General features: G+C 40.8%; 1 protein-coding gene across 1 annotated transcript in view; it reads right to left on the bottom strand.

The window, feature by feature from the left end:
* The window catches only part of TEX10 (testis expressed 10), a 137,481-nt gene that overhangs the window by 9,123 nt on the left and 104,589 nt on the right, over nt 1–23,769 (bottom strand). The window contains exons 11-12 of the mRNA XM_077491801.1: nt 5,358–5,438; nt 733–911 (exon numbers count right to left, since the gene is read on the bottom strand). Of these exons, the coding sequence (XP_077347927.1) occupies nt 733–911; nt 5,358–5,438 (260 nt within the window). The remainder of the gene's footprint in view (nt 1–732; nt 912–5,357; nt 5,439–23,769) is intronic.

Genomic DNA, 23,769 nt, shown 5'->3' with positions numbered 1-23,769 from the left:
GTTACATCTCCACAATTTTAGGGTGTGGTGGGTCAGAGGAGAGGTTGTTTTAGATAGGCTTCTAAACTCTCGTAGCAGACAGGGAGGGTGGGCTAAATTCCTACACTCCATAAATGTTTCCATAGCTAGCTACAGTTTAGAGGAAACATGTACTGTAAGTGCAAATTCAGTATCCTCTGATGCATAATTGGGGAAAATCTGGAAACCCTCAACCCCCCATCCAGTTAGGTCTCGGCCAGATCACAATCTAGTTGTGGCTTTTTGCTTCTCCAAATAAAACGAATAAGCATATGACAGACATTCTCAAGAAAGGTTACTTAGAACGGGATTATATGCAGACAGAACCCACAGCAACCAAGTCCTCTTTAGATTATTTTTCCATCCTAGCCATGTAACAGAGGACTTCCTCCCTGCAGAGATCCTAAGGCAAGACATACATTATAGATTTATTTTCGTTCAACCAGCAGGTTTAAAAAGGAAAAAAAATAGTGCCGATTCCCACATCAACACATTTAAAAATTTTACCGATCAACTTCTATACAACTGTCCTGTCAGATTTTCCCTGATTAATCAACATTGCAGGCTATAGCCTGCAATGCTGATTAGTGTATTCGGATGGTGGGGAAGTCTCCCCGATGTCAGAATAAATAGCAGGGAGGATTCCCCTATTCACACCAAGTGTGTCCAATTCCATTTTTTTTCTTTAAACATCTGCTTGGGTGTGGTCATTACCTTTTCTGTACATGCTCAGCATCTTTCTCCATTGTAAGCAGGCAGTTGAAAATGCTGTAACAGTTGGAAGCCAAAAAGGTATATAGAGTCTCAGAAAGCACACAGCTTTGATCAAGAAGAGTATTTATGGCGTGTAAAACTGATCCAATAGTACTGTCTGGCATGATAATTAAGCCACCCTATAAAAAAAAAAAAATAATAATTTAAAAACATTGCCGCCATTGAAATCAGACCAATACATTAAAATATATAAATAAAAATTAAGGCTTGCATCATTAATTTTCCTATTAGGCACACATGGTCATATGACATATAAGATACTAGAAGTTCAATATAGAAAAATGTATTCACACAAAAGGCATGCAAACATTGTGTAAAAAGTTGTACAACGTTAAGTACAGAAGGAGCATTTACATCATCCTGTCATACACAGGCAGAACAATTAGGCCATACTAGCCCCTGGACGCATAGATGTTTGCTTCAGATTTGAACAGCCTTAAAGCAAAGCAATATATATTATATATACATACATACATATACACACACACACTCACACACACACCCCTTTCCTTTAACTGTCCCTGTACCTCATCAGCATTTTCTGCTGTGTGACAGTCTTCGGTAGCCTAAATTGGCTGGTGCAGGATGATATCACTCCTACATGTGCACAGAAGTCAATCATCCTGACACACAAGGACCATGACAATCATGTAAGCTGACAGTTCAGTATACATGCCAGAGAAGACAGTGAGCAGGCAAGGAGGTGTATTCTATTACAGAAGAGACATGCACCGTAAGGACTCTGCCTGCTCACAACTTGTGACCGCAAAGCTTTAGTTCCACTTTAATCCTAAGAACTATGTGTGAACAAATCGGGAACAACTGACACAGGGAAAACTGCTTATTGAGCACCTGTGCAAATTGTAAACTTAAACTTCCAACAATTTTAACAATGTTTTTTCAAAATCTATTTTGTTATACAGTATCTCAAAAAACTGAGTACATGATAACCATTGGAAACCATGGACAATGTGGGTTAAAGATAATCAAAGCACTAGGTATATAAACAGTTGATTCTCTCACTATCAGACACCGGTATGAGCACTGGACGGTCAGACCATAGACTTGCCTTTCCCCTTCCTCCCTTTTTCATCTTATACGGTTATATTGTTGGATGCTTGCATTCATACTCAAGTTTACTGGTGGTATTGCCCAGTTATGTTGACAGGGATAGAGAGAATGTTTGTGATTTAGAGTATATAATTTCAACCATAATCAAATGTAAACTGTTGATGTAATATATATGTTCTATTCCCTTTCAACTGTTTTGGTGATATTACTGAAGTAGTACAATATTTAATTTGTAATTTGTGAAAATTCAATAAAAAACATTTGGGAAAAAAAAAAAAAAAAAAAAAGTGTGAGTACACCCCTCACATTTTTATAAATAGTTTATTCTATCTTTTCATATGACCCTTTGCTACAATGTTTTCTTGTGCATCATCTTTAGGAGAGGCTTCCTTCTGGGACGACAGCCATGCTGACCAATTTGAATCAGCGTATGGCATATGATCTGAGCACTGACACGCTGACCCCCACCCCTTCAACCTCTGCAGCAATGCTGGCAGCACTCATACGTCCATTTCCCAAAGACAAGGTCTTATACCCGAGACCTTGTAACACTAACAGATCACATGACACCGGGGAGGGAAAATGGCTAATTGGGCCCAATTTGGAGATTTTCACTTCGATGTGTATTGACTTTTGTTGCCAGTGATTTAGACATTAATGGCTGTGTGTTGAGTTATTTTGAGGGGACAGCAAGTTTACACTGTTATGCAAGCTGTACACTCACTACCTTACATTTTAGCAAAGTGTTGATTCTTCAGTTTTGTCACATGAAAAGATATAATAAAACATTTACAAAAATGTGAGGGGTGTAAATAAACTTTATGTGATCAGGATTGGCGGTCATGGTGACAATATGATGGCGAACACCATTAATTGCTTCCTGATCATTAGTGGGAGGCCTGCAGCAGTCAGTGACAGTGCATTGTCAGAACTAGGAGCACGTACAAGCAGGCATTGTACTGTTACTGTAACTTAACATAATACTGACAAAGCGAACTGTGTTTTTTCTCCTCCATATCCCTTTTTTATTGTGAATAGTAAAAAACAAAAAAAAAAATAAAAATAATAAAAAAAAAAGTTCCTGTCATTTTTCCCCAATGCAAATTTTAGCACCCCCATATATTTACTGAAAAATATAAATCAAAGTTCTCGATTTGTGGAACGCTTTTCAATTCTGGAAGCTATAGTACACCTTCTACGGGGAGGGGGGTGGAAAGGGCTGATATATAGTGCGCACTCTTGACCAGTACCCATCAAAAGTTCCACTGGATCATATTAACTCCCCCAGCACCAGAAGATTACCACAGTGGAGGTATGGTGTTGGGGGGGTGGGGCAGAGAATGGGAGATTTCAACCGAGCATGAGGGACACTTCTCAAAGAGTATGTCTCTCATTCTGATAAAAAAATGCAACTAAACTTGTGATTTAAAGCTGCCCATAGATGGATCGAGATTTGTTCAATTCAGCTGAGACTGGCAAAATCTCAATCCATCTATGACCATTCCCACTTGACAGTTCACCTGGTAGAATACAATGGAAGAATTCCTGGATCCCCCTTGCAAGGGGGAATGGGGTAATCCATTTGGCATTTTAGATCAGCACTCTATGGCCAGCCCAAGTTGTGTTGACAAGTGCACAAATTAACATGACAGCACAGTACACTTGCATATTATGGCACACTTTATCCAAAAGCTTCCTCCACCAGTAGTGAAAGGTCCAGGAGCCTTTGTTTTCATGTCTTCTGAAAGAAACACAAAAAATCCTGCAGACTTTTTGTTCCAGGAAACTAGTTTGGTTTGAAAAATTATGTTCTATGAGGTATTTATTCAGCAGAGCTGGGTTGGAGCCATTCAAGACAGAAGCAAAATAACTCAGAAAATAAATATTAAAAATTGTTATCTAAATGTTCATTAAGCGCAAGAAAAAAAGTACATGTGCACACAAATGGGTTGTTTGGTGAATTAAATAGGATACAAAAAATTACATAAAAACTTGTGTGGACTGATGCCACTGTAACTATCTACTGCAGAAACAACATATTCTATATATACAAGATATACATTTTAAATGAAAAAATAAGGTCAGAACTATGGTGCATTGTAGAACATTACAGAAATCAGTCAAACTGCTGCAAACTATGGAACAAGGACCCCTAACAGAATGTATATTTATTTTAATTAACAATCTAACTCTTAAGTTATATACCTGGCCTGTTCCTTATTTCTACAATGCAGTGGTTTAAAATATTTGAATTGTAAATTTATTCAATAAAAAAAATAAAAAAAACTATATGTAAATGTAAAGTCCTCTAACCAGAGGGGATCAAATCCTTCAAATCAAATACAACTATTCCTTCTCCCTAAAGCACGTCAGTCAACTAAACCATCAGCAGAACTGCCTAATGAAATGTATATTGTAAAAGCTAGTAAAATATCAAAATAGCATTTTAAAGTAACAAACATGCTCTCAGCTATTTGTACGTCTGATCATCGCACATGAGCAGATAAATGAAACCTGTTCAGTACATGGCAATGGTGCAACAATATGAACTATGAGCCTCAAGATATTCATATATTAGGTTTCTTCTAGTATTCCAAAACCAGAGAAGATTACAGATGGTAAATTCTGTAAAACTTCTGGCATTGTTCGGCTAACCAGCAATACTGGGTTGACGTTCTAACTTGTGTCTGTCAATACCATATCTTTAAACCCATCAATCAGGTTTTGCCTTTTAAATCTGATCAACGATATATCTCCTACTCAGGCTAGCCACACCTTGCTTGCACTATTACTTAATTATTATTCTGTCCTGGAAAAAAAAGCTTTGGCACAAAGCTTGGTGACTTGGAAATCACTGCTGAATAAGGCCCTCTTTATAAAGCTATCTACTCAAATAGAAGGGTACCACATAAGTTTTGACAAAGTATAGAGGGGGCTTGATTAATTCTGCTCTTACAGTCTCCGAATGGCTGTATTTGAGGGCACTGTTCCCTGTGGATAATGTTTTACACTATATTGTGTTTCAACTACACTAAGTTCTAGGCCAGAGTTTTACTTAAGTTTATGGGATATCCTTCCTTACAATTTTCCACCAATAGACATGAGGATTTGGGTTTATGTTGCTTCAGTCATACAAAGTTATCTTCGATTGTGGTATGAGGAGAATGAGGTACTACTCGCATGTGCAAATTGTTTCTATTAGTTATATTGTCAAGTCCACATTGTTGATGCTACTGTACAGTTATGTTTTTGTATGTATATTTTACTTTATTTTTTGAATATAAAAAAAATTTAAATTCCTGTAAAGCTAGGGACCATATAACCATAAATTGCCTTCCACATTCCAGACAAAAAAATGCTTTTTTACTGACCCACTCTTTAGATAAAACAAACACACACACACACACACACACACACATAGCTAACATACTTTTTTTTTCCCCAAATAAGTAATTGTACATTACATATATTGAAATAAAAATTTGAGCACTTACAAGATGCTTGGTGATTGCATTCTGAAGAATGTCAAAACACTGACGTCTTGGCCTCACTGAAGACAAGCTACTGCATACTGCCTGCGAAAATGTAAATAAAGCTTATTAATGCTTGGAAAGCAAAAGGCTAACTTTAAATAAAGAAAATACACTTAAGACATAGCACACATGCAGTAATACATTGCTACTATACAACCAATCTCAACCTTATTAAAGAAAATGTTGCTTTTCTTGTTATATAGCAATTACTCAAAAACTATTGAGAAGAAACTGACACAGAACTTAATGGGCATAAAATGATTTTAATGCATTTGTTTTTCTTGACTTTTGCTAAATTTTTGTCTTTGATGGTACATAATAGAACATTATGTAATGGAAACATAGAAAAGGGACAGCAGAAAAAAAAAAAAAAAGACCAAGTGGTCCATCAAAAATCTACCCTGTTTTTTTCCTTCATTTATACACATCTTTGTATTTCTTTTTTTTTGTAACATTTTTGTCTGAGTATAGATTTATCTTTGTCCCAAGCATGTTTGAATTGAATCCACTTACTGTTGGACTGACAACCTCTGCTAGAAGTATAATCCAAGCATCAACTCCCCTTTCGGTAAATACTTTCTAATTATGTTTTAAACTTTCCTCCTGCTAGTTTGAAGTTGTGACCCGGTGTGTTCTTGATCTTGGCTTCATATTAAAAAAAAAATACTGCCCCCCCTCCTGAACCTTACACATCCTCTTGATGTGTTTAAAGCAGTTTAATGATTTCCTCCCTTTTTCTTCTTTCCTCCAGATTGTGCATATTAAATTCAAGTCTTTCCTGATATGTTTGTTTCATTATTTTTATTGAAATATGAGAAAATTGTGAACAGTTCACAAAGAGAATACATACTGTCATCTATAGTGGGGAAGGCCGCTCCAGTATTGTTACAGATATGAAAACATCTTCGTAGTAAACAAAACAGTAGAAAGTACAACGTAAATACTGGATGATGAGTATACAATGCAGAATCACAAGTCTTGAAGGTGGAGGGGGGGGAGCAGGGGGAAGGCAGGTTTGAATCGTGGCGCATCAATCATAGGATTACTGGAGACATCATTCCCAGATGGCTTGATTTGGTCCCGAGGGGTAGTGCGTTTCAAGAGAGAGTCAAATGTATGGTAGGACCTGACATGTGACGTTGTCTATACAGGAGTTAAGCACAAGATGGTGCTCTGGAGTCCGACTGCTGAAATTGCCATTGGTCCTGAAATTTGCTTAATTGAACAAGAGTTTTAGCAAAGAGATATTCCATACTCATTTGGTTATTATGTCAATAGTCATACCTAAGAGGTGGAGATTGTCTATACAGGAGTTAAGCACAAGATGGTGCTCTGGAGTCCGACTGCTGAAATTGCCATTGGTCCTGAAATTTGCTTAATTGAACAAGAGTTTTAGCAAAGAGATATTCCATACTCATTTGGTTATTATGTCAATAGTCATACCTAAGAGGTGGAGATTTTTTTTTCCCAGTGGCAGGCGAGTGGGTGACAACACGGTGGAATTTTGAGGGCCAGATCGATAGGCCTAGTCCGAATAGGGCCATCTGTGGGGATAACACATTGGATACATTTGTAAAAATCCTGAATGAGGTTGGACCCTCCAAAATGGGGCAATAACAGGGCATCCCCACTATATGTGGAAAGTGTGACCATCCATAGAGCACTGTCTCCAGCATTTCCTGGATTGGGTAATACGTGGGAAAATTTTACAGTGGTATAGTACCAGCGGTAGAAAATTTTCATTGGCGTTTCCCAATGGGTAATGTTTCTGGGAAACCTGGATGAGGAGTGAAAAGCACGCTACCATACAGATGGGGGGAACCTGAATTTGCAGGGTAGATTCCCATTGAGACATAGCCAAGTTTTTCTCCTCCATCTTTGGTTTTGACAGTAGGTTGTAGATGTGGGATATACCACGGATCATGTTGGACGTGGAATTGAGAAAGGAGATTATGTTCTTGGTTAGAGGGGCCTGAGAACAAGATCAGGATGATAGGATATGACGAATTCTTTAGGTAAATAAAGAAATTTTTCTTGGGGATGTTCTATAGGGATGAGACGTGTTGGAATGTTCGGAGCTGGTGTTAGTCGTATAGATCCCCTACTTTTTTGATATCTGCATAAATCCACTTTTGTAGGGGGAGGTCCAGAGAAAGGCATTGCAGAGCAAAGAGTGGGAGTTAGATTAGTGCATGGGGGTGAATCCCCCTCAAGACTTGATGTATAGCTTTCCAGGTTGATCTAGTTGCGTTGATGGTCGGAAGGAAGGAGTGTGTCTGGTGTGGTCCCAACCAAGTTGTTTCTAAAGTTGATGAGGGGCATTGAGCAGGGTCTGCGGCTTCGATTTGATGCCAAGGTTTTGCTGGGGGCCAATGCCACCAGTTTTTCGCCGGCTTCAGGATAGGTTCTTTGTAGTATAATTTAAGATTGGGAACTCCAAGTCTGGCATATGTTTTCAGGATGTTGAATAAGGCTGCTTTAAGCAGGATTTGTGTGCTGCCCATATGAACTTGAGGAGCTGCTGAAGGTCTTTCCTGATAGGTTTTATCCCTCAGACCTTTCACTTTTTGTGTTACCCATTTCTGGACTCGTTCTAGCTTAACAATATCTTTTTGCAAGTGAGGTCTTTAGACCTGGACACAGTATTCTAAATTAGGTCTCACTAAAAATCTATAAAGGGTAATCAGGACTTCCTTCCTGCTGCTGGTGATGCATCCTAGAATTGCTCGTCATCACTCTTTGCTCATTTCGCAATAGTATGAGATAAGTACTCCCAAATCTTTTCCCTCTGTAGTGCTGGCTAACAGTACCCCCAATGTTGTACTTTTTTTCCCTAGATGCATTTTACATTTAGACACATTGAACTGCAGCTTCAACCACTTTGATCAACCTTCCAACAATGCCAAAACATGTTCTATCTTACAGACACCTCAGGGGATATCAACCTTTGCATCACAAGCAAAAAGACATACCTTACCTACCAACTCTTTAGTTATATCAATTACATATAGGTTAAATTGAACAGGACCTAGTACAGAGCCTTGTGGTACACCACTAGTGACTGGTCTCTGTTCTGAATGAACTTACAACCACACTCTGGTATCCTTTAGCCAAGTGGATATCCACTGAATCATCCGAGGGTTAACTCCAGCTTGTACAACATTTTTTGTTAGATTATATGGAACTGTATCAAATGCCTTGCTGAAATCAAGATATGCTATGTCCACAGCACCACGTGGGTCCAAAGATGGATAGAAAAAAAAATAAAAATCAAAGGCTTTATTAACGCCTAGAAGCACAGTGAAGTCTATTAGGAAATGGAAGGTATTTGGTACAACACAGACCCTCCCTGGATCAGGATGTCGATCCAAACTGGATGAGAGAGCCAGGGGGAGACTGGTCAGAGAGGCTACCAAGAAGCCTGCAGTAACTCTGAAGCAGTTGCAGGAATTTATGACAAAGAGTTGTCATTGTGTGCACGTGACAACAATATCACAATTTGTCTACAAATAAGGCTTGTATGGGAGGGTCGCAAGAAAGAAGCCACTCTTTAAGAAAGGCTACATGCAGTCACTATTAAGCTTTGCCAAATCGCACTTTGAAGATTTTGAGGTCACATGGAAAAAAGATGTTGAGGCCAAATTTATTTTAGTCTCATCTGAGCAGAACACCAAGCGATATGTCTGGCGGAAATCCAATGCAGCTAACCATCCAAATAACACCATTCCTACAGTAGAGTATGGAGGTGGTAATGTCCTGTTATGAGGGTGTTTCTCTGCAGCAAGGACTGGAGCACTTAGGTTAGAAGGAAAAAAATGGGGAAAAATACAGTCAAATTCTTGAGGAAAATATGCCGCCCTCTGCCAGAAAGTAGTCAATGGCAAGAAGGTTTACCTTCCAACATGACTATGACCTAAAGCACACAGCAAAAATGACCACACAGTGGTGGAAGGAGAAAATGAGGAATGTCCTTCGAGCAGTTCTGAAAAGAGTGGGCAAATATTGCAAAGTCTAGATGTGCAAAGTTTGTAGAGACATATCCCATCAGACTAAAGGCTGTAATTAAAGCAAAAATGTGGGTCAACAAAATACTGACACAAGGGGGTGATCAGTTTTCCAACTCAGTGATTGTTTTTGATTTTTTTTTTCTGACAAGTTGGGGTTATATCTTTTACTTTGAAGTGGAGTAAATACAGCTGGATAAAACAAAAACTGTTTTCATTTCAGACTACAAAGCAACAAAATGTGATGGGGGGGGGAGATCATTTTCTATATCCACTGTATATAAAATGGGGGGGGGGGGGGGGAAGAGACATGGCATGCATTAAAAAGGGGATCACCTCCACAGATAAAACAATAATTCTCCCACTCTACAAGACTCTGGTCCGGCCGCACCTGGAGTATGCTGTCCAGTTCTAGGCACCAGTCCTCAGGAAGGATGTACTGGAAATGGAGCGAGTACAAAGAAGGGCAACAAAGCTAATAAAGGGTCTGGAGGATATTAGTTATGAGGAAAGGTTGTGAGCACTGAACTTATTCTCTCTGGAGAAGAGACGGTTGAGAGGGGATATGGTTTCAATATACAAATACCATACTGGTGACCCCACAATAGGGATAAAACTTTTCCGCAAAAGGGAGCTTAACAAGACTCGTGGCCACTCATTAAAATTAGAAGAAAAAGAGGTTTAACCTTAAACTACATACAGGGTTCTTTACTGTAAGAGCGGCAAGGATGTGGAATTCCCATTTCCCGGTGGTGGCCTCAGCGGGGGGATTGATAGTTTCAAGAAACTATTAGATAACCACATGAACGACCAAAACATACAGGGATATAAAATGTAATACTGACATATAATCACACACATAGGTTGAACTTGATGGACTTTTTTTCAACCTAGCCTACTTTGTAACTAACCCGAGGGGATAAAATAAAAAATAAAAGAGCCTGGGAAGCTGCATAAAAAGATGCCCTTCATAAAAACCGGAGCTGCTCTGCTTCCCACCACTGGCTGTGGAAGTGTTGCAGCTAGAGCCCGGTGGGTTGGGCCCTAAGGTAAAGCCAAGAATGTTTGCACCAAAAAGCCCTACTCCATCGCAGATGAAGTTTAGAGAAAGCCCTGCGGCACCCCCACTGGTACATCAGGGGTAGAGAGGCAAAATCCAGGGATGTTTAGGGACAGGGTTCCACCAAATGAGTGCACAGTGGCCCTACGCTGGTAAAGCACCCAGCAGATGACTCAATACGTTGCATCGCTTCATGAGTATAATCTCTGTGTAAGTGCCAAAAGATCTGCCAATCCAAAATGTTGCAAAATGAGCCCCCTTTGGCTCTGAAGAGAACTTGCTAAATGAAAAAGAAATCTTAATATAAATTAAGAACAATGGAGAGAAAACATCCATTTTCCTATTACACTGAAAAAAAAAAAAAAAAAGAAAAAAAAAAGGGAGGCAGGCTAGGAGTGGGATGGGTTAAAGTGAATTGTTCTCAGGCAGCAGAATAATCCAGTGGACCTGAATACTTCATCACATGGCCCTTAAAGTACTACTAAGACATACAACTTTTTCAATATGTAAAATTCTCAATGAATGTCATCTTCAGAGTGGCATTAGAATCGCATTAAATCGGCTTGCAAGCTGATACCAATTGGAAGCTGTTAAAATTTACTACGGTTAGTGAGCCTACATGATTTATTGTATTAAGCTAAAGATTTACTCTGTCTATAAAAACTAAGGACTCATCTGTGAAAACATATGGCCTAGCAAACATTTTTGATGAATGCAATTTTTTGTGCTACCATCCACCTGACTATACATACAAATATAAGTTGGTTGAAGAAACCCAATTGAAATATAGGAGGTCATTATGTTTTGGCGAGTCCCCTGTGTTTTTAAGCTGGGGACAAATAGGCTGGAAATTGTCCAAAATTTGTCAGTTTGGCAGAAACCGTCCCACTTTTGGCATGTGTGTACAACATCTGGCCTGACAGAAGCTGGGTCTCACAACCAGTTTCTGTCGAACGAACATGCTGGAAACCAGCATCCGATCAGAGCTCATAGCCAACTGCTGTGAGTGCTGATCAGCTTGTTCTAGCAAGGGAGAAGTCCCCCCTGTCAGAACACAATAGCTCAGCGGGGAGATAGCCACACTAACCTTGGATGTGTATGCTTTTTGTTTTCCCCAGTTCAGCCTGCTGGGTTGAACGAAAACAAAAAGTGTGTACCCAGCATTAGAAGTGGTGGAATCACTGAATAACAGCTGATTGTTTTAAATAAATCCAACATGGTGCAACACATATAAAAGGTGTCTGCAACCTGTAAATCGCATGAAAAAAAGTAATATTATCACAGACTTCAGTGTTGCGATTTTTTTTGGGCATCTGTTCACATATGAGGTTTCTGAAAAAGTTTACCTACAGATTTGTTTTTGTTTTTCCCCTGCATTATATAAATGTATCTTTGTTAATTTTGTGGTTTAGGTCAACACTCGTCAAGAATGCTCTCCAGCTGAGATTGCTTGTTTTTTCAGTTCAAGTCTTGTTAATTTTTTTTATTTATTTTTTAAATACGTTGCCCAGCTACTGTGGAAATTAAAAATTGCAGCTCTCGCCGAGATATTGACCGCCTCCATACATATCTACTACTTAATGGTCCTTTAATTAATTTTTTTGCTTCCTTGTAACATCCTTTTGTTTGTAAACGAGCAGTAAATGTTAGTTGAAGTCATGTGCACTGCTCTATGCACAAATGCCATAGTTCACAGTCCCTTGTGCACATTGTTGGATTGAGATGAGATTCAGGCACGTTTTAAAGGGGGCTGCTGCACACAGGATTTTACCTTCATACATAGAATGCATGAAGGTTAAGAGAAAAAAAAAAAAAAAAAAAAAAAAAAAAAACACCACTTCAGTCTCTATAAATAAAAAAATCTAAAAAAACTGTATCAATTGAACATAAAAACTTGGCTTAAAAAAAATATTTGCCTATATTAACCAGTTTAGGAATTTGAGCATACAACGTACACCTTTAAAAAATGTTTTAACTAAGGGCACTTTCACACTGGAGTGTTGGGGGCTTCGGCAGTAAAGGGCATTGTTTTTGCTGAGCTTTTCGGTCACTAGCAGGGTGCTTTTAAGCCATGCTAGTGGCCAGAAAAGGGTTAAAAGCACTTTGCCGATGCTGCCCATTTCAACGGGCAGGGGTGTTTTTAGGAGCATCAAAGACGCTGCTTGCAGCACTTTAAGCATCTTGCCAGTGCACCGTTCCAGTCTGAAAGCCAGAGGAGTGACAGGAGAGGCACTTTGCAGGCTATTGTTAGCGCTAAAGTGCCTGTAAAGCGTCTCAGCATGAACGTAGCCTAAATAACTCCTTCCCCCTCTTCAAAGTTCTACCAGTATTATTAGCAAGAATCATTCTGTATCACTGGAACTGAAGTTGCAGCTCATGTGTGAATGATGCCTGAAAACAGTGTTGCATTTTTCCATCATATCCTCAGTTTGAATTTTCCAGTGTGAGACAAGTTTACTTTAAACAAAAAATATCAGAAGAGATATTGCCTTTAATTTAAACTACATAAAAAAAATTCACGAGTCTAAATATATGTCTAACATGCCCCTCTAAAAGAGAAATAATTTGAGGTGACACGACAATGAAAGAGAAAACATAATTACCAGAATTAACCACCTTAGGCAGTCTTCTACCATGATTAATTTATCTGATAAGCATTAATGAAATCTACAGTAATTATTTGGTGTTATGCACTGTCACATTCATAAGTCCACATGAAAGCCATTGGTAAAACTACAAGAAAAAAAAAATCATATGGAAATGCAATTTGGGAAGGTTTAAAGAAAGGAAAAAAAATAATAATAAATTAACCTTTGGAGGTATCCTGCACTCTAAAGCAGAACATACACAAAGCGTATGATCATAATTAGGGCTCGTTTAACACTTACTTTAAAATGTGTCCTTTGACGTGCTTTTTAAAGTGCTCTGCCAATCAAAGCCCCTCTCACAAAAAAAAAAAAAAAAAAAAAAAAAAATGGCTAGCTTACAGTCCTGTTTGCACTTGTGTTTGCTTTGTTTTGAAAATTATACCCATGTCGCTTTCTTGGTGCTTCAAAGCACCTCCAAAGACTTTATAGATGAGTATTACAATGCTCGCTAACAGCACCTGCAGTATTTGGGGGGCTTTTATTTAGTAAGGTTTGCTTTGTTTTGGAGGTGTGAGATAACCCAGGATGCACTGGGAAACAAACAGGCAAATCAGAAAGACATCATCAGTAGTCACTTCCAGTTCATGTGTATATATTCTGAGTGTGTCAGATGCAGACGGCACACCTGGTGTGCAGCATGAAGCAGCAGAAAGTGGAGACGGGTCCGGATCAGAGCAACTATCAGATCGCACACATGGCGCGCAACGTGGGAATGCTATAGCTGAAGGTGAGCAGGGACTGGAGAGATAAGGCTGAGATGCGGAGGATCAGCTAGAGGACCAGAACAGGAGCAACTAGCAGATGTTGCACATGGTGAGCAGCATGGGAGAAATATAGAGGGAGATAAGCAGGGACTGGAGAGAGAAAGGACCGAGTGGTGAAAAATCAGCTGGGGGTTACTACTGAGTGGGGGATCAGTAGAGTTTGGCGTTACTAAATTGGAGGGGGAGTAGGATCAGACGAGCAGGGGATCAGCAGAGCTGGAGGTTATTACTGAGCTGGGGATCTGCAGAGCAAGGGTACTAAATGAGCTGGGGATATTACTGAGTCAGGGTTCTACTGAGCCCCTTTAAAACAAACAGAAAAGGAACTATGCATTTTCATTGTACTCCCCACCTTTGCAACACCATAAAAAAATAAAACACACAAGAAAAATATTTCCCTTTAAATCCTATGGAACTCCTGGGGGGTGACATGAACTTTGCCATGGACCCCACCATGGATACATCCCAGCAGACCTCACAGATCTCGTATGCAGCTCTTAAACGCCTAAAGAAAAATGTATACTCTTTCCAGTTGGTGGATGTCTGGAGGATCCTCCATCCTACCATGAGAGGTGAGAGATGCCTCTATAGGTGCTATTACGTTCTCGGACCACGCCCTGGTATTTGTAGATATAGACATTTTACCCGCAGTCTCCAAACAGTGGCAATGGAAGTTGAATGAAACCCTGATCCAGACCCCGGAGGTCGTGACAGAGGTCTCTAGTGTGCTGAGGAATTTCTTTGCCTCAAACACAGATTCCGGTAATTCCCCTTTGATGGTCTGAGAGGCCCACAAGTGTGCCATCAGGGGTTTGCTGATAAGGATTGGCGCACGATATAAGAAAGAGAGATCCCAGCAAACGCTTGCTCTTCTGGATAAAATTAGGGCCCTGGAAGCCATCCACAAGCAAACGCTGGCCGCCTGGACACTGGCGGAGCTCACTACCTTGAGAAACCAGTTGAAATCGTTGGCATTGATCAGAGCCATAGCCGTTATCGCAAAGTGTAAACGCACTTTTTACAAATGCGGCAAGATATTGGCTACGGCTCTGCGGGCGCAACGGCACGGGCCTTTATACCCAAACTAATGGGGGAAGGGAGCGCTAAAGGTGCAGGCCATGGAGGAAATTGCGTAACTATTCTGCAAGTATTATACATCTTTGTATAACCTACCGCAGAAATCTACGGAGAGGGATAAATCCTCGGAACGGGAAGACATTCGAATGCAGAATGGCAAAGCCCCGGGCCCGGACGGCTATACGCTTGCCTACTATAAAATCTTCGGGGATCTTTTAGGGGCGCATTCCTCTTGGCTTTTAACGAGGCCAGGGAGGAAGTGGCCCTTCCGCAAGACACCTTACGGGCTTTCAACACGGTGGTTCCCAAAGAGGGCAAGGACCCCCCTTTACTGCCAGAATTATAGACCTATATCCCTCCTTAACGTCGACCTAAAAATTTTCACTAATGGTCTCATTGCGTTTGACGGAATGGATCCCATTGCTGGTTCATTTGGATCAGGTTGGTTTTGTGCCCTCAAGAGAAGCGAGAGACAATACCACAAAGGCAATTAACCTCATTCATGCAAAACATCCCAATGCTCCTCCTCTCAACTGATGCCAAAAAGGCCTTTGATCGAGTGAACTGGTCCTTTCTGTATAAGACCTTACGCTATGTGGGCCTGGTGGTGATGAATTGGCTACTGGCAATTTACTCAAGACCCTCGGCTCGAGCGAAGGTTAACGGCCAGTTGTCTCCTTCTTTTCGGATAGCCAACGGAACGAGACAGGGCTGCCCCCTGTCGCCGTTGATATTCATCTTGACCCTAGAACCCTTCCTCTGGACAGTAAGGGATAACCCTGACATCACAGGCCTCCATCTCAGCGACACTATGGCCCCTAAAATCGCAGCCTTTGCTGACGATTTATTATTTTTTATAACCAATCCGATCGTATCGCTACGAACCTTCTGGCAGAACTGCAGAAGTACGGAACGCTTCCTTGCTTTAAAAAAACTACCAGAAATCGGAGGCGCTACATGTCACATTGCCAACCCCAACGGCAAGCTTGCTGAAGGCGGTCTTTCCTTTTAGGTGGGCTAGAACAAGCATCAAATACCTGGGCATAAACTTGCCATCCAAGATGGAGGACATTTTCCCTTTGAACTCCCCCCCCCCCGCTGACAGAAGTTAAAGATCTCCAGACCTGGCTGAAGGGCATGTTCTCATGGTTTGGAGGTAGCAGCATTATAAGAATGAATGTTATGCCAAGATTCTTGTATTACCTGCAGGCCCTCCCAGTAAAAATTCTGAGCACCTATCTTAGAGCGGTAAATCGAGCGGGTTTATTTGGGCCCAGAAACCACCTAGGTTGACAGAGTCCAGCCCGCTTCTCCCAAAGTTGAGGGGAGCTATGGCTCTCCCTGATGTGAACTTCTATCATAAGGCATGCCACTTGGCAAGAGTCAGACTGGTGCCGACATGGAGCGATAAAGCAATAGGTCCAGGTGGAGCAGTGACTCTTGGGAGTGGAGCGGGGAATGCCCTGGTGTCAGAAGGACATCCCTTGTGGGGTATTACACCACCCTACGGTGGGGGAAACTTGGAGGACAATCCAAAAGCTGGGCCGAGAACAATCAGTCGCTCCAAGCCCCTCTACGCTTATGCCACTGATTGGGAATCCGGCCTTTAGCCCGGGTCTCCACGATCCTAGTTTTCGGACCTTGAGGGCAATAGGCAGATCCCACCTCAGCCACCTTATCAGCAATGGAAGGGGGATGACCAGGGATCATATCATGGAAGACCCTCTCCTTCAGAATCTCACCTTCTGGCAGAATCTACAATTGGCCCACTTCATAGGCTCACAGCCTGCCCCAACACGTATGAGAGGGATCTGACAGCTTTTGAGCTACTATGCATGGAACAAGAGCCAGTCTGTCACACGATCTCCCCAACATATCGACTCCTTATAGCTCCACCAGAGGGGTACAGACCTCCGTACATAGCCCAATGGGAACGAGATCTGGGAGTACAGCTTACAGAGAGACAGGTGGAGAGGTTATTAGTCTTCACATACAAGACCTCAGTGTGCGCCAACCTGCAGTAATCCGGGTTCAAGGTACTATCTAGGTAGTACTATACCCTGACCAGGCTGCATAGGATGTTCCCCCAGTGCTCGGACCGGTGCTGGAGATGCGGTGAGGAACCCGGCTCGCTCCTGCATTTTTTGGTCCTGTAGGGCTATCGCCCTGTTCTGGACGAAGGTCCATGGCATCATTCAATGGTTCACTGATCGGGAGTTGCACAGGACCCCTGAGTTTTCTTTTACACCACCAGGGCATACAAGAAATCTATTCTTCCCCTCCTGGTCACGGTGGCAAAAAGCTGTATCCCCCTGTGGTGGAAGCGGGCGGAGATGTCTGGCTGAAGAAAGTGGCGGAGATCCACAAAATGGAGGATCTAGTAGCAACAGAAAGGGGTCTGAGAGACCAGTTTCTGAAAAAAGTGGTTCCATTAGCTGGAGTTCTACTATTCAGAGGAATATGCGAGACAAATGATGTAAATTGCCAGCGACTGCAGGAAGTCTCGGATGAGCGCCGGTGTTCCAGTGGAGACCAGGGACAGACTAGTTCCCCCGCCCCCCTTTTTTTTTCCTCCTTTCTACCCCCTCTTCCTTCCCACTTCTCCCTATTCATTTGAATTATCATCAGGTTTCATCTCCAGTCCTCTTATCTTGGGGACAACCTAAGAGCAGTACCATAATCCCTATTAAAAATTAATGGAATGATAATTGACGCAAGCGGAATTCAGAGGGCTCCTAGGCCTTTTAGGGAGCATTTCATTTTTTTTTTAACAAGAAAAAGAAAATGTTTATTCAATCTTTACAGTACAAGCGATGCATATACACATTTGTTCACAGGAGTATGTAACAAATAGTCACAGGTCAAATGAGCTGTACATTAAGGCAGTCAGAGAATACGCCAAGCCTTTAAGTTACAATACATGAGGATATGGGTTAGAGAGCATTTCTACTTACTTATCTGGAGAATGGAGCTTTTCCTGCACTAGCCATTATCTGAGGTTTTAGGATGCGGTCATATAGGGTTGGGTTGTACACATTGTTTTAAATAATCTCTGCAATGATTAATGTACAATCATATGTTTGTATCCGCTTCTTTAACCTTTATAAAGCATTTAAATCCTATGGAACTCTTCAAACCACTGCTCTGCAGGTGCAGTGTATTTTGAAAAATCACGTATGCTTCATCTTTGGTGTGCTTTTCAAAACCGCAGCAAAAACGTAGCCCCCCCCCCCCCCCAAACTAAATAGAAACGTGTTAAGCGCACTACGGTTGCATTTTTTGAGTAACATGTCCAAATTAGACTGGTGCATGCTGGGAATTAGGGGCCCAGGAAATGCATCAAAATTGCATATACATTTTTAATTCATTTTGTCTATGGAGCCATGTGAAAGTACGACAATAGTGAAGTTGTCAACGGATCGGCCTCTCATGGCTCTGAACTTGGGCACAGTGCAGAGAATCGAGAGCAACTGAGCATGTGCAGAGCAGGGTGGGACAGTGCATTACTGGATTTTAAACAGTATAAGCACTTTTATTTTTTATGTTTTTCATAGCTATACCAGCAAGGTGATTTAACCAGCTTAAAGTGATCTAACAGGACATAATTTCCACTTTAAGACTTCTAAAGAAATAACCACACATTTTAGAAAAAAATGGTTTTCCCTACTTTGTTGAAATAAAAATCATAGGACACCATAAGGGGGAGGGGGCTGGGCGGTGGAGTGTCGGTGGAGTGTTTAACCACTTAAGCCCCAGAAGGATTTACCCCCTTAATGAACAGGCCACTGTACCCCAAAAATGTATATGCCCTTTTCCCCACAAATAGAGCTTTCTTTTGGTGGTATTTGAGCAAGTCTGCATTTTTTACTTTATGCGGTATAACCCCCCAAAAAAAAAAAAACACAATTTTGAAAAAATTATATATATAGATTATATATATATATATATATATATAAAAATGTACATTCTGCTATAATACACATCCGTAAAAAAATTTAATATCTTCATCAGGTTAGGCCAGTATGTATTCTGCTACATATTTTTGGTAAAAAAAAAAAAAAAAATCCCAATAAGCGTCAGGCACCAGACTAAGTGCAGCATTAAAAGTGGATTTAATAGTCAAAAACAAATTGGCAACTCACAAGAAGGTGAGAAATTAGGTAGTGTAGGTGTCATTACTCCAACTTCTCCAAGGCATCCTATGGCCAACGTGAACTCGAGTTGGCTGTGTGATGAGATGGAACCAGGAAGCGGTCGGACGCCGCTGTAACCAGCTTGAACCTCAAACTCGTATATGACATCACAGGGAGAGTGTGCTGGACGTGTAATGAGCAGAACGGTGATGCATTTTGAACCGAACGCTTCTTCAGAATTGACACAAATGATTAGTTTGCATAAAATTTATAGCGTCTACAAAATAGGGGTAGATTTAGGGACTTTTAATTTTTTTTTATTATTGTTTTTACTAGTAATGGTGGCGATCTGCGATTTTTAGCAGGACTGTGACATTGAAGCAGGCAAACCTGACCCCAAGTGACTGTGATCAGTGCCAAAAAAACAAAGAAAAAAAATTGCACCGATCAATGACATTGGCAGGGAAGGGGTTAACACTAGGGGTTAACTGTTTTCCCAGGGTGTGTCCTGTGTGGTGGATAGGTTTACTGGGACAACACAGAGATCGCTGTTCCTGGCCACTAGGAACAGCAGATCTCAGTGTTGTCTGTCAGAATAGGGATCTGCCTTGTTTGCAATCACAAACCCCGTACCCTGTACATGCAACCTGTGATCTAAAACTAACGAACAATTCATTATTTCCCACTTACTCTGTTGTGAGAAAATGGGAAGACTCTCGAACAGTGGTGCTGTTTACATTGTGATGGCTAGGATTGGTTATCACAGAGATTGCAAAGTACATAGCCACTCAGATTGGCTCTGTATGGCTCACTGTGTGCTTGTGATGTGAGCAATTGATGGGCGCACTTGTAGATCATTACTCTGTGCTATTCTTTAACCCAAAAGCTCATATCATAACAACTGATATAATATACAGTGTGGTATATTGCTTGCCCAAAATATAAATGTCAAATATAAAATGTTTAAAGTGGTTGTAAAGGCATAATTTATTTTCCACAAAATAATATATGATATTGCACATATTTCCATAAATACAATGATATTGCACAGAGTGCCCTCGAGTCTTCTTTTCTGGGGTTCCAATCAGTGCTCAACTCCTTTCGTGGACACACATGCAGGTGTGAGCCCAAGACCTGTGGTGTGCATCAATAGACACACCCGACACTGCATTTTACCTTAAAGTGTTTGTTAACCCAAAAAAATATGTAAATTCAGATCCTGTTCCCTTAAAGCAGATTAAACAGCACAGTGCTTGTGCTGTGTAATCTGTCCCCCTCTAAACTGTAAAAAAAAAAAAAACCTGGCTGATCCTGCCATTTCCTGTATTCCCCTCTCTGCGCTGACCACGATAACCCCAGTCACCCGTAGCTATTGTCTCTGCTTGCCTCCCGGCCTGTCAGCTGTGTTCTGTGTCTCTAGCCCCCCCAATCCCCACCACTATTAGCACAAATAAATGAAAAAAATAAAAAAACAACTTACAATGGCCACTGCCAGTCCCTCTATTATAGACAGGCATACCACACGGTGTATGTTATTGCTAAAAAATGAGGATTGTAAATGCATATTTAGAGCAATCTTCAGGCCGGTCATGTTACTCGCAGCTGCTGTACATGTCCAAGACAGGGCTTCTGTAGGAGAGACCGAGTGGCCACGTGACCTCCCCCAGCTGACGTTAAGAGTGAGATCTCGGCCCCTCCTGCAGTAGCCATGTATTGGAGGTATACAGAGGCCGCAAAACAAGTGACCAGCCTGAAGATCGTCCTAAAAAGTTATTTACAATTCTCGTTTTTAGAAAAGACTTAAACAGTGTGGTATGCCTGGCCTTAATAGAGGGGCTGCCAGTAAGATATCCTTTCGAGTTAACACTTTAAAGTGGTAGAATAAGGCTTACCTATTTCCACTACCTATGGTGTCCTTTTATGAAGCAGTGAAATCTATTCACTGCTTCATTCTCCGGCATTCACATAGGAGATCTTTCTCCTCTGTGTGCCACTATATGAAGCGGAGTAGATCGCTTCACCCTTGGAGGAGTGAAGCGATCTACAAACGCTTCTAACACTGGAGAACGGCCCCTAATACTGGAATCTCGTGAGACTTTACGAGATTACAGTACTAGAAATTCACTGATACACAGAGATGTCAATATATTAAGCAGTGATAAATTATCACAGCTCAATACACTGACACGCGGTGTGATTAATGTTAGTGAAATAAAGCGTCCCCCTACATAATATATACATGTATACACACACAGACATTATATATACATGTATATACACACACATTATATATATATATATATATACACATTATATATATATATATATATATATATATATATATATATATATATATATATATATATGTATATATATGTATAGACATACATATGACAGGGGGACATGGTTACAGTGTTGGGGGGTCAGAACGAGGCATAAGGAAGTTAATTATCTTCCTCTTTCCTCCTCAGATCCCCCCGATTCCCTCTTCACTACCCTGGTTCTCCACCTCTGAGTTGGTGAATCGGGGAGTGTGAATTCTGACACAGATCACCAGTGAAGCGCTGAGATCACAGCTTCATAAAGTGACCGTTACTGTGTCAGTCTATGTGGATTCTCCATGTGCGGAGATAATCGGCGGGAAAACAAGTTCAAACACTTCTCCCCCGATTATCTCTGGTTTATATACTGTTTATGGGCTGTGATCAGCGGCGATCCTCTGGATCTCCACTGATCATTGCTTCATAAACGGACACCTAAATCTCCTAAACGTGCACGGTGTAGGAGATATTTACTTTGTAATGCGCCGATGTCATTGGCGCATGCACTGTGAAGAAATGGACCTTGGTGCTGTTTCTTCACTCACAAGTGTCGTGACAGACGCATGCACAATAGTAACTATATCCTGTAAACCCCGCTGAGGTTACAAGAAAATGGCTGCCGGCCATACTAGCAAAAAAGTCACCAAGAAAATGGCGACCGTGGCCATTTTCTTGGTGACTTTTTTGCTAGTATGGCCTGCAGCCATTTTCTTGTAACCTCAGCGGGGTTTACCTCTAGTGCTGGTGTCTGTGTACCTCAGAACAGCGCAGTTTTTACTTTGGTACTCTGGGCACTTTGTGACTGACACAGGGCAGCACTCGGTCAGAGTGGTGAGTCCTGCGAAGGGGTCCCTCGGTCTGCGAGCAGTTAGGAGGGTGGGATTTGTGTCTCTGCCAAAGCCATGCCCCCCCCCCCTGACATGTTTCGATTTTCACATTTACACTAGGTTGGCTGGACAGGAGTATGGCACTTCTTTAATTTTAAAGAAATATTTTATCTTGGTTGGACCTGTTCCAGTTTCCTGAAATTGTACCCTTATTTGCTCACTGTCTATCAACTGCACATTTGAAATGTTCAAACCAGGTTTACTTTTTTTTTTTTTTTTTTTTAAATGCTTCAACATCATTTAGATAATTTGAGGAAAGCACCGAGCAGTGCCCCTTCAATTATGTATAAAATAAAGATATTGCGTAATTAACGATTAAACAAATATTAAAAATAGTTGGCATTGCAATTTAATTTATACAATATATATTAAAGGACATAGATATTTTAATGGTAAAAAAAACCTGTGTGGAGTAAGAGTAGAAAGAATAAGCAAAAAGGTAATTTAAAAGAGACTACAGGAAAATTGAACTTTTTTTCATTAAGTTAATAAGAAATGTTAATGTAAATGAAACAACCCAAGGCAATGATCAAAAGAAAGTAGAGACAACATTCGGTTATCATCTGTCAATTAAGAGCATTGCTTGTATCTTGTCTTCGTGAAATGGCCCTAGGCTGAAATGTTTAAGAAGTAGCATGTGTTAGAGTGGATTAATACAAATTCAAATAATTCTAATTTTGTGAGGGTGTATGTGTGTGCTTGGGGAAAGGGGGGAGGGAATTCGCTTTCAGCAGCCCTTTACAATATTGAATATTATCAGTCCACAATCCCCTGTTGAACATATAGCATGGTTTAAAAAAAATAAAAGGTATCCGAAAGCCAGATAACCAATGATAAGGTAAATTATGGGTTGCTAAATTCTTTCTTCAGAAATATTGTCTTTCCTAAAATGGGCATAACACCAAAAACAAATTGTTGATGTTGACAGATACAATATTTAGTGAGGGCTTTACATGGATAATGTTGGTTATGATGAGCAGGTGATCTAGGAACCGATTACATGCCGAGTAAGAGCCAAACTGACATTTGGGTCTGTTCAGTTTTTTCCTCACAGAGCTTAAAAGGGATCATGTTGGGTCTATGGGCAGACGGATGTAAACGAATGTGTGCTCTTTTACCTCCAAACTGTCACTTCTGGGTTTGAAAAATTGGAAATAGATGCAAACATTTAAAGTTTTTTCCTGACCTAGATGAATTTGAAGATAATTGGATGTAAACAGGAAAGCACATTTGTTTACAATGCCTGCCCACAATCTAACATCAAACTTCAATTTTGATCTGCATGAAAAGCTGGCAGGCTCATCTAATCAGAAAGCCCATGTAACAGGACCCAAAGACCTTCACATTCAGTACAAGTGCGCAATACTGTTGCTATACCTCATAATTTGCTTCTCTAATGCAGAGCTTCTCAACTTCAGTCATCAATTAACCCCAACGCGCCATGTTTTCAGGTTTTCCCTTACTTTGCACAGCTGCTTT

This window comes from Lithobates pipiens, unplaced genomic scaffold (assembly GCF_037356315.1).
Source record: "Lithobates pipiens isolate NorthernLeopardFrog02 unplaced genomic scaffold, aLitPip1_a1.2 Scaffold_19, whole genome shotgun sequence".
In the NCBI taxonomy this organism is placed as follows: Eukaryota; Metazoa; Chordata; class Amphibia; order Anura; family Ranidae; genus Lithobates; species Lithobates pipiens.
The sequence above is the reverse complement of the archived record's forward strand: the minus strand, read 5'-3'. Positions and strand labels throughout refer to the sequence as shown.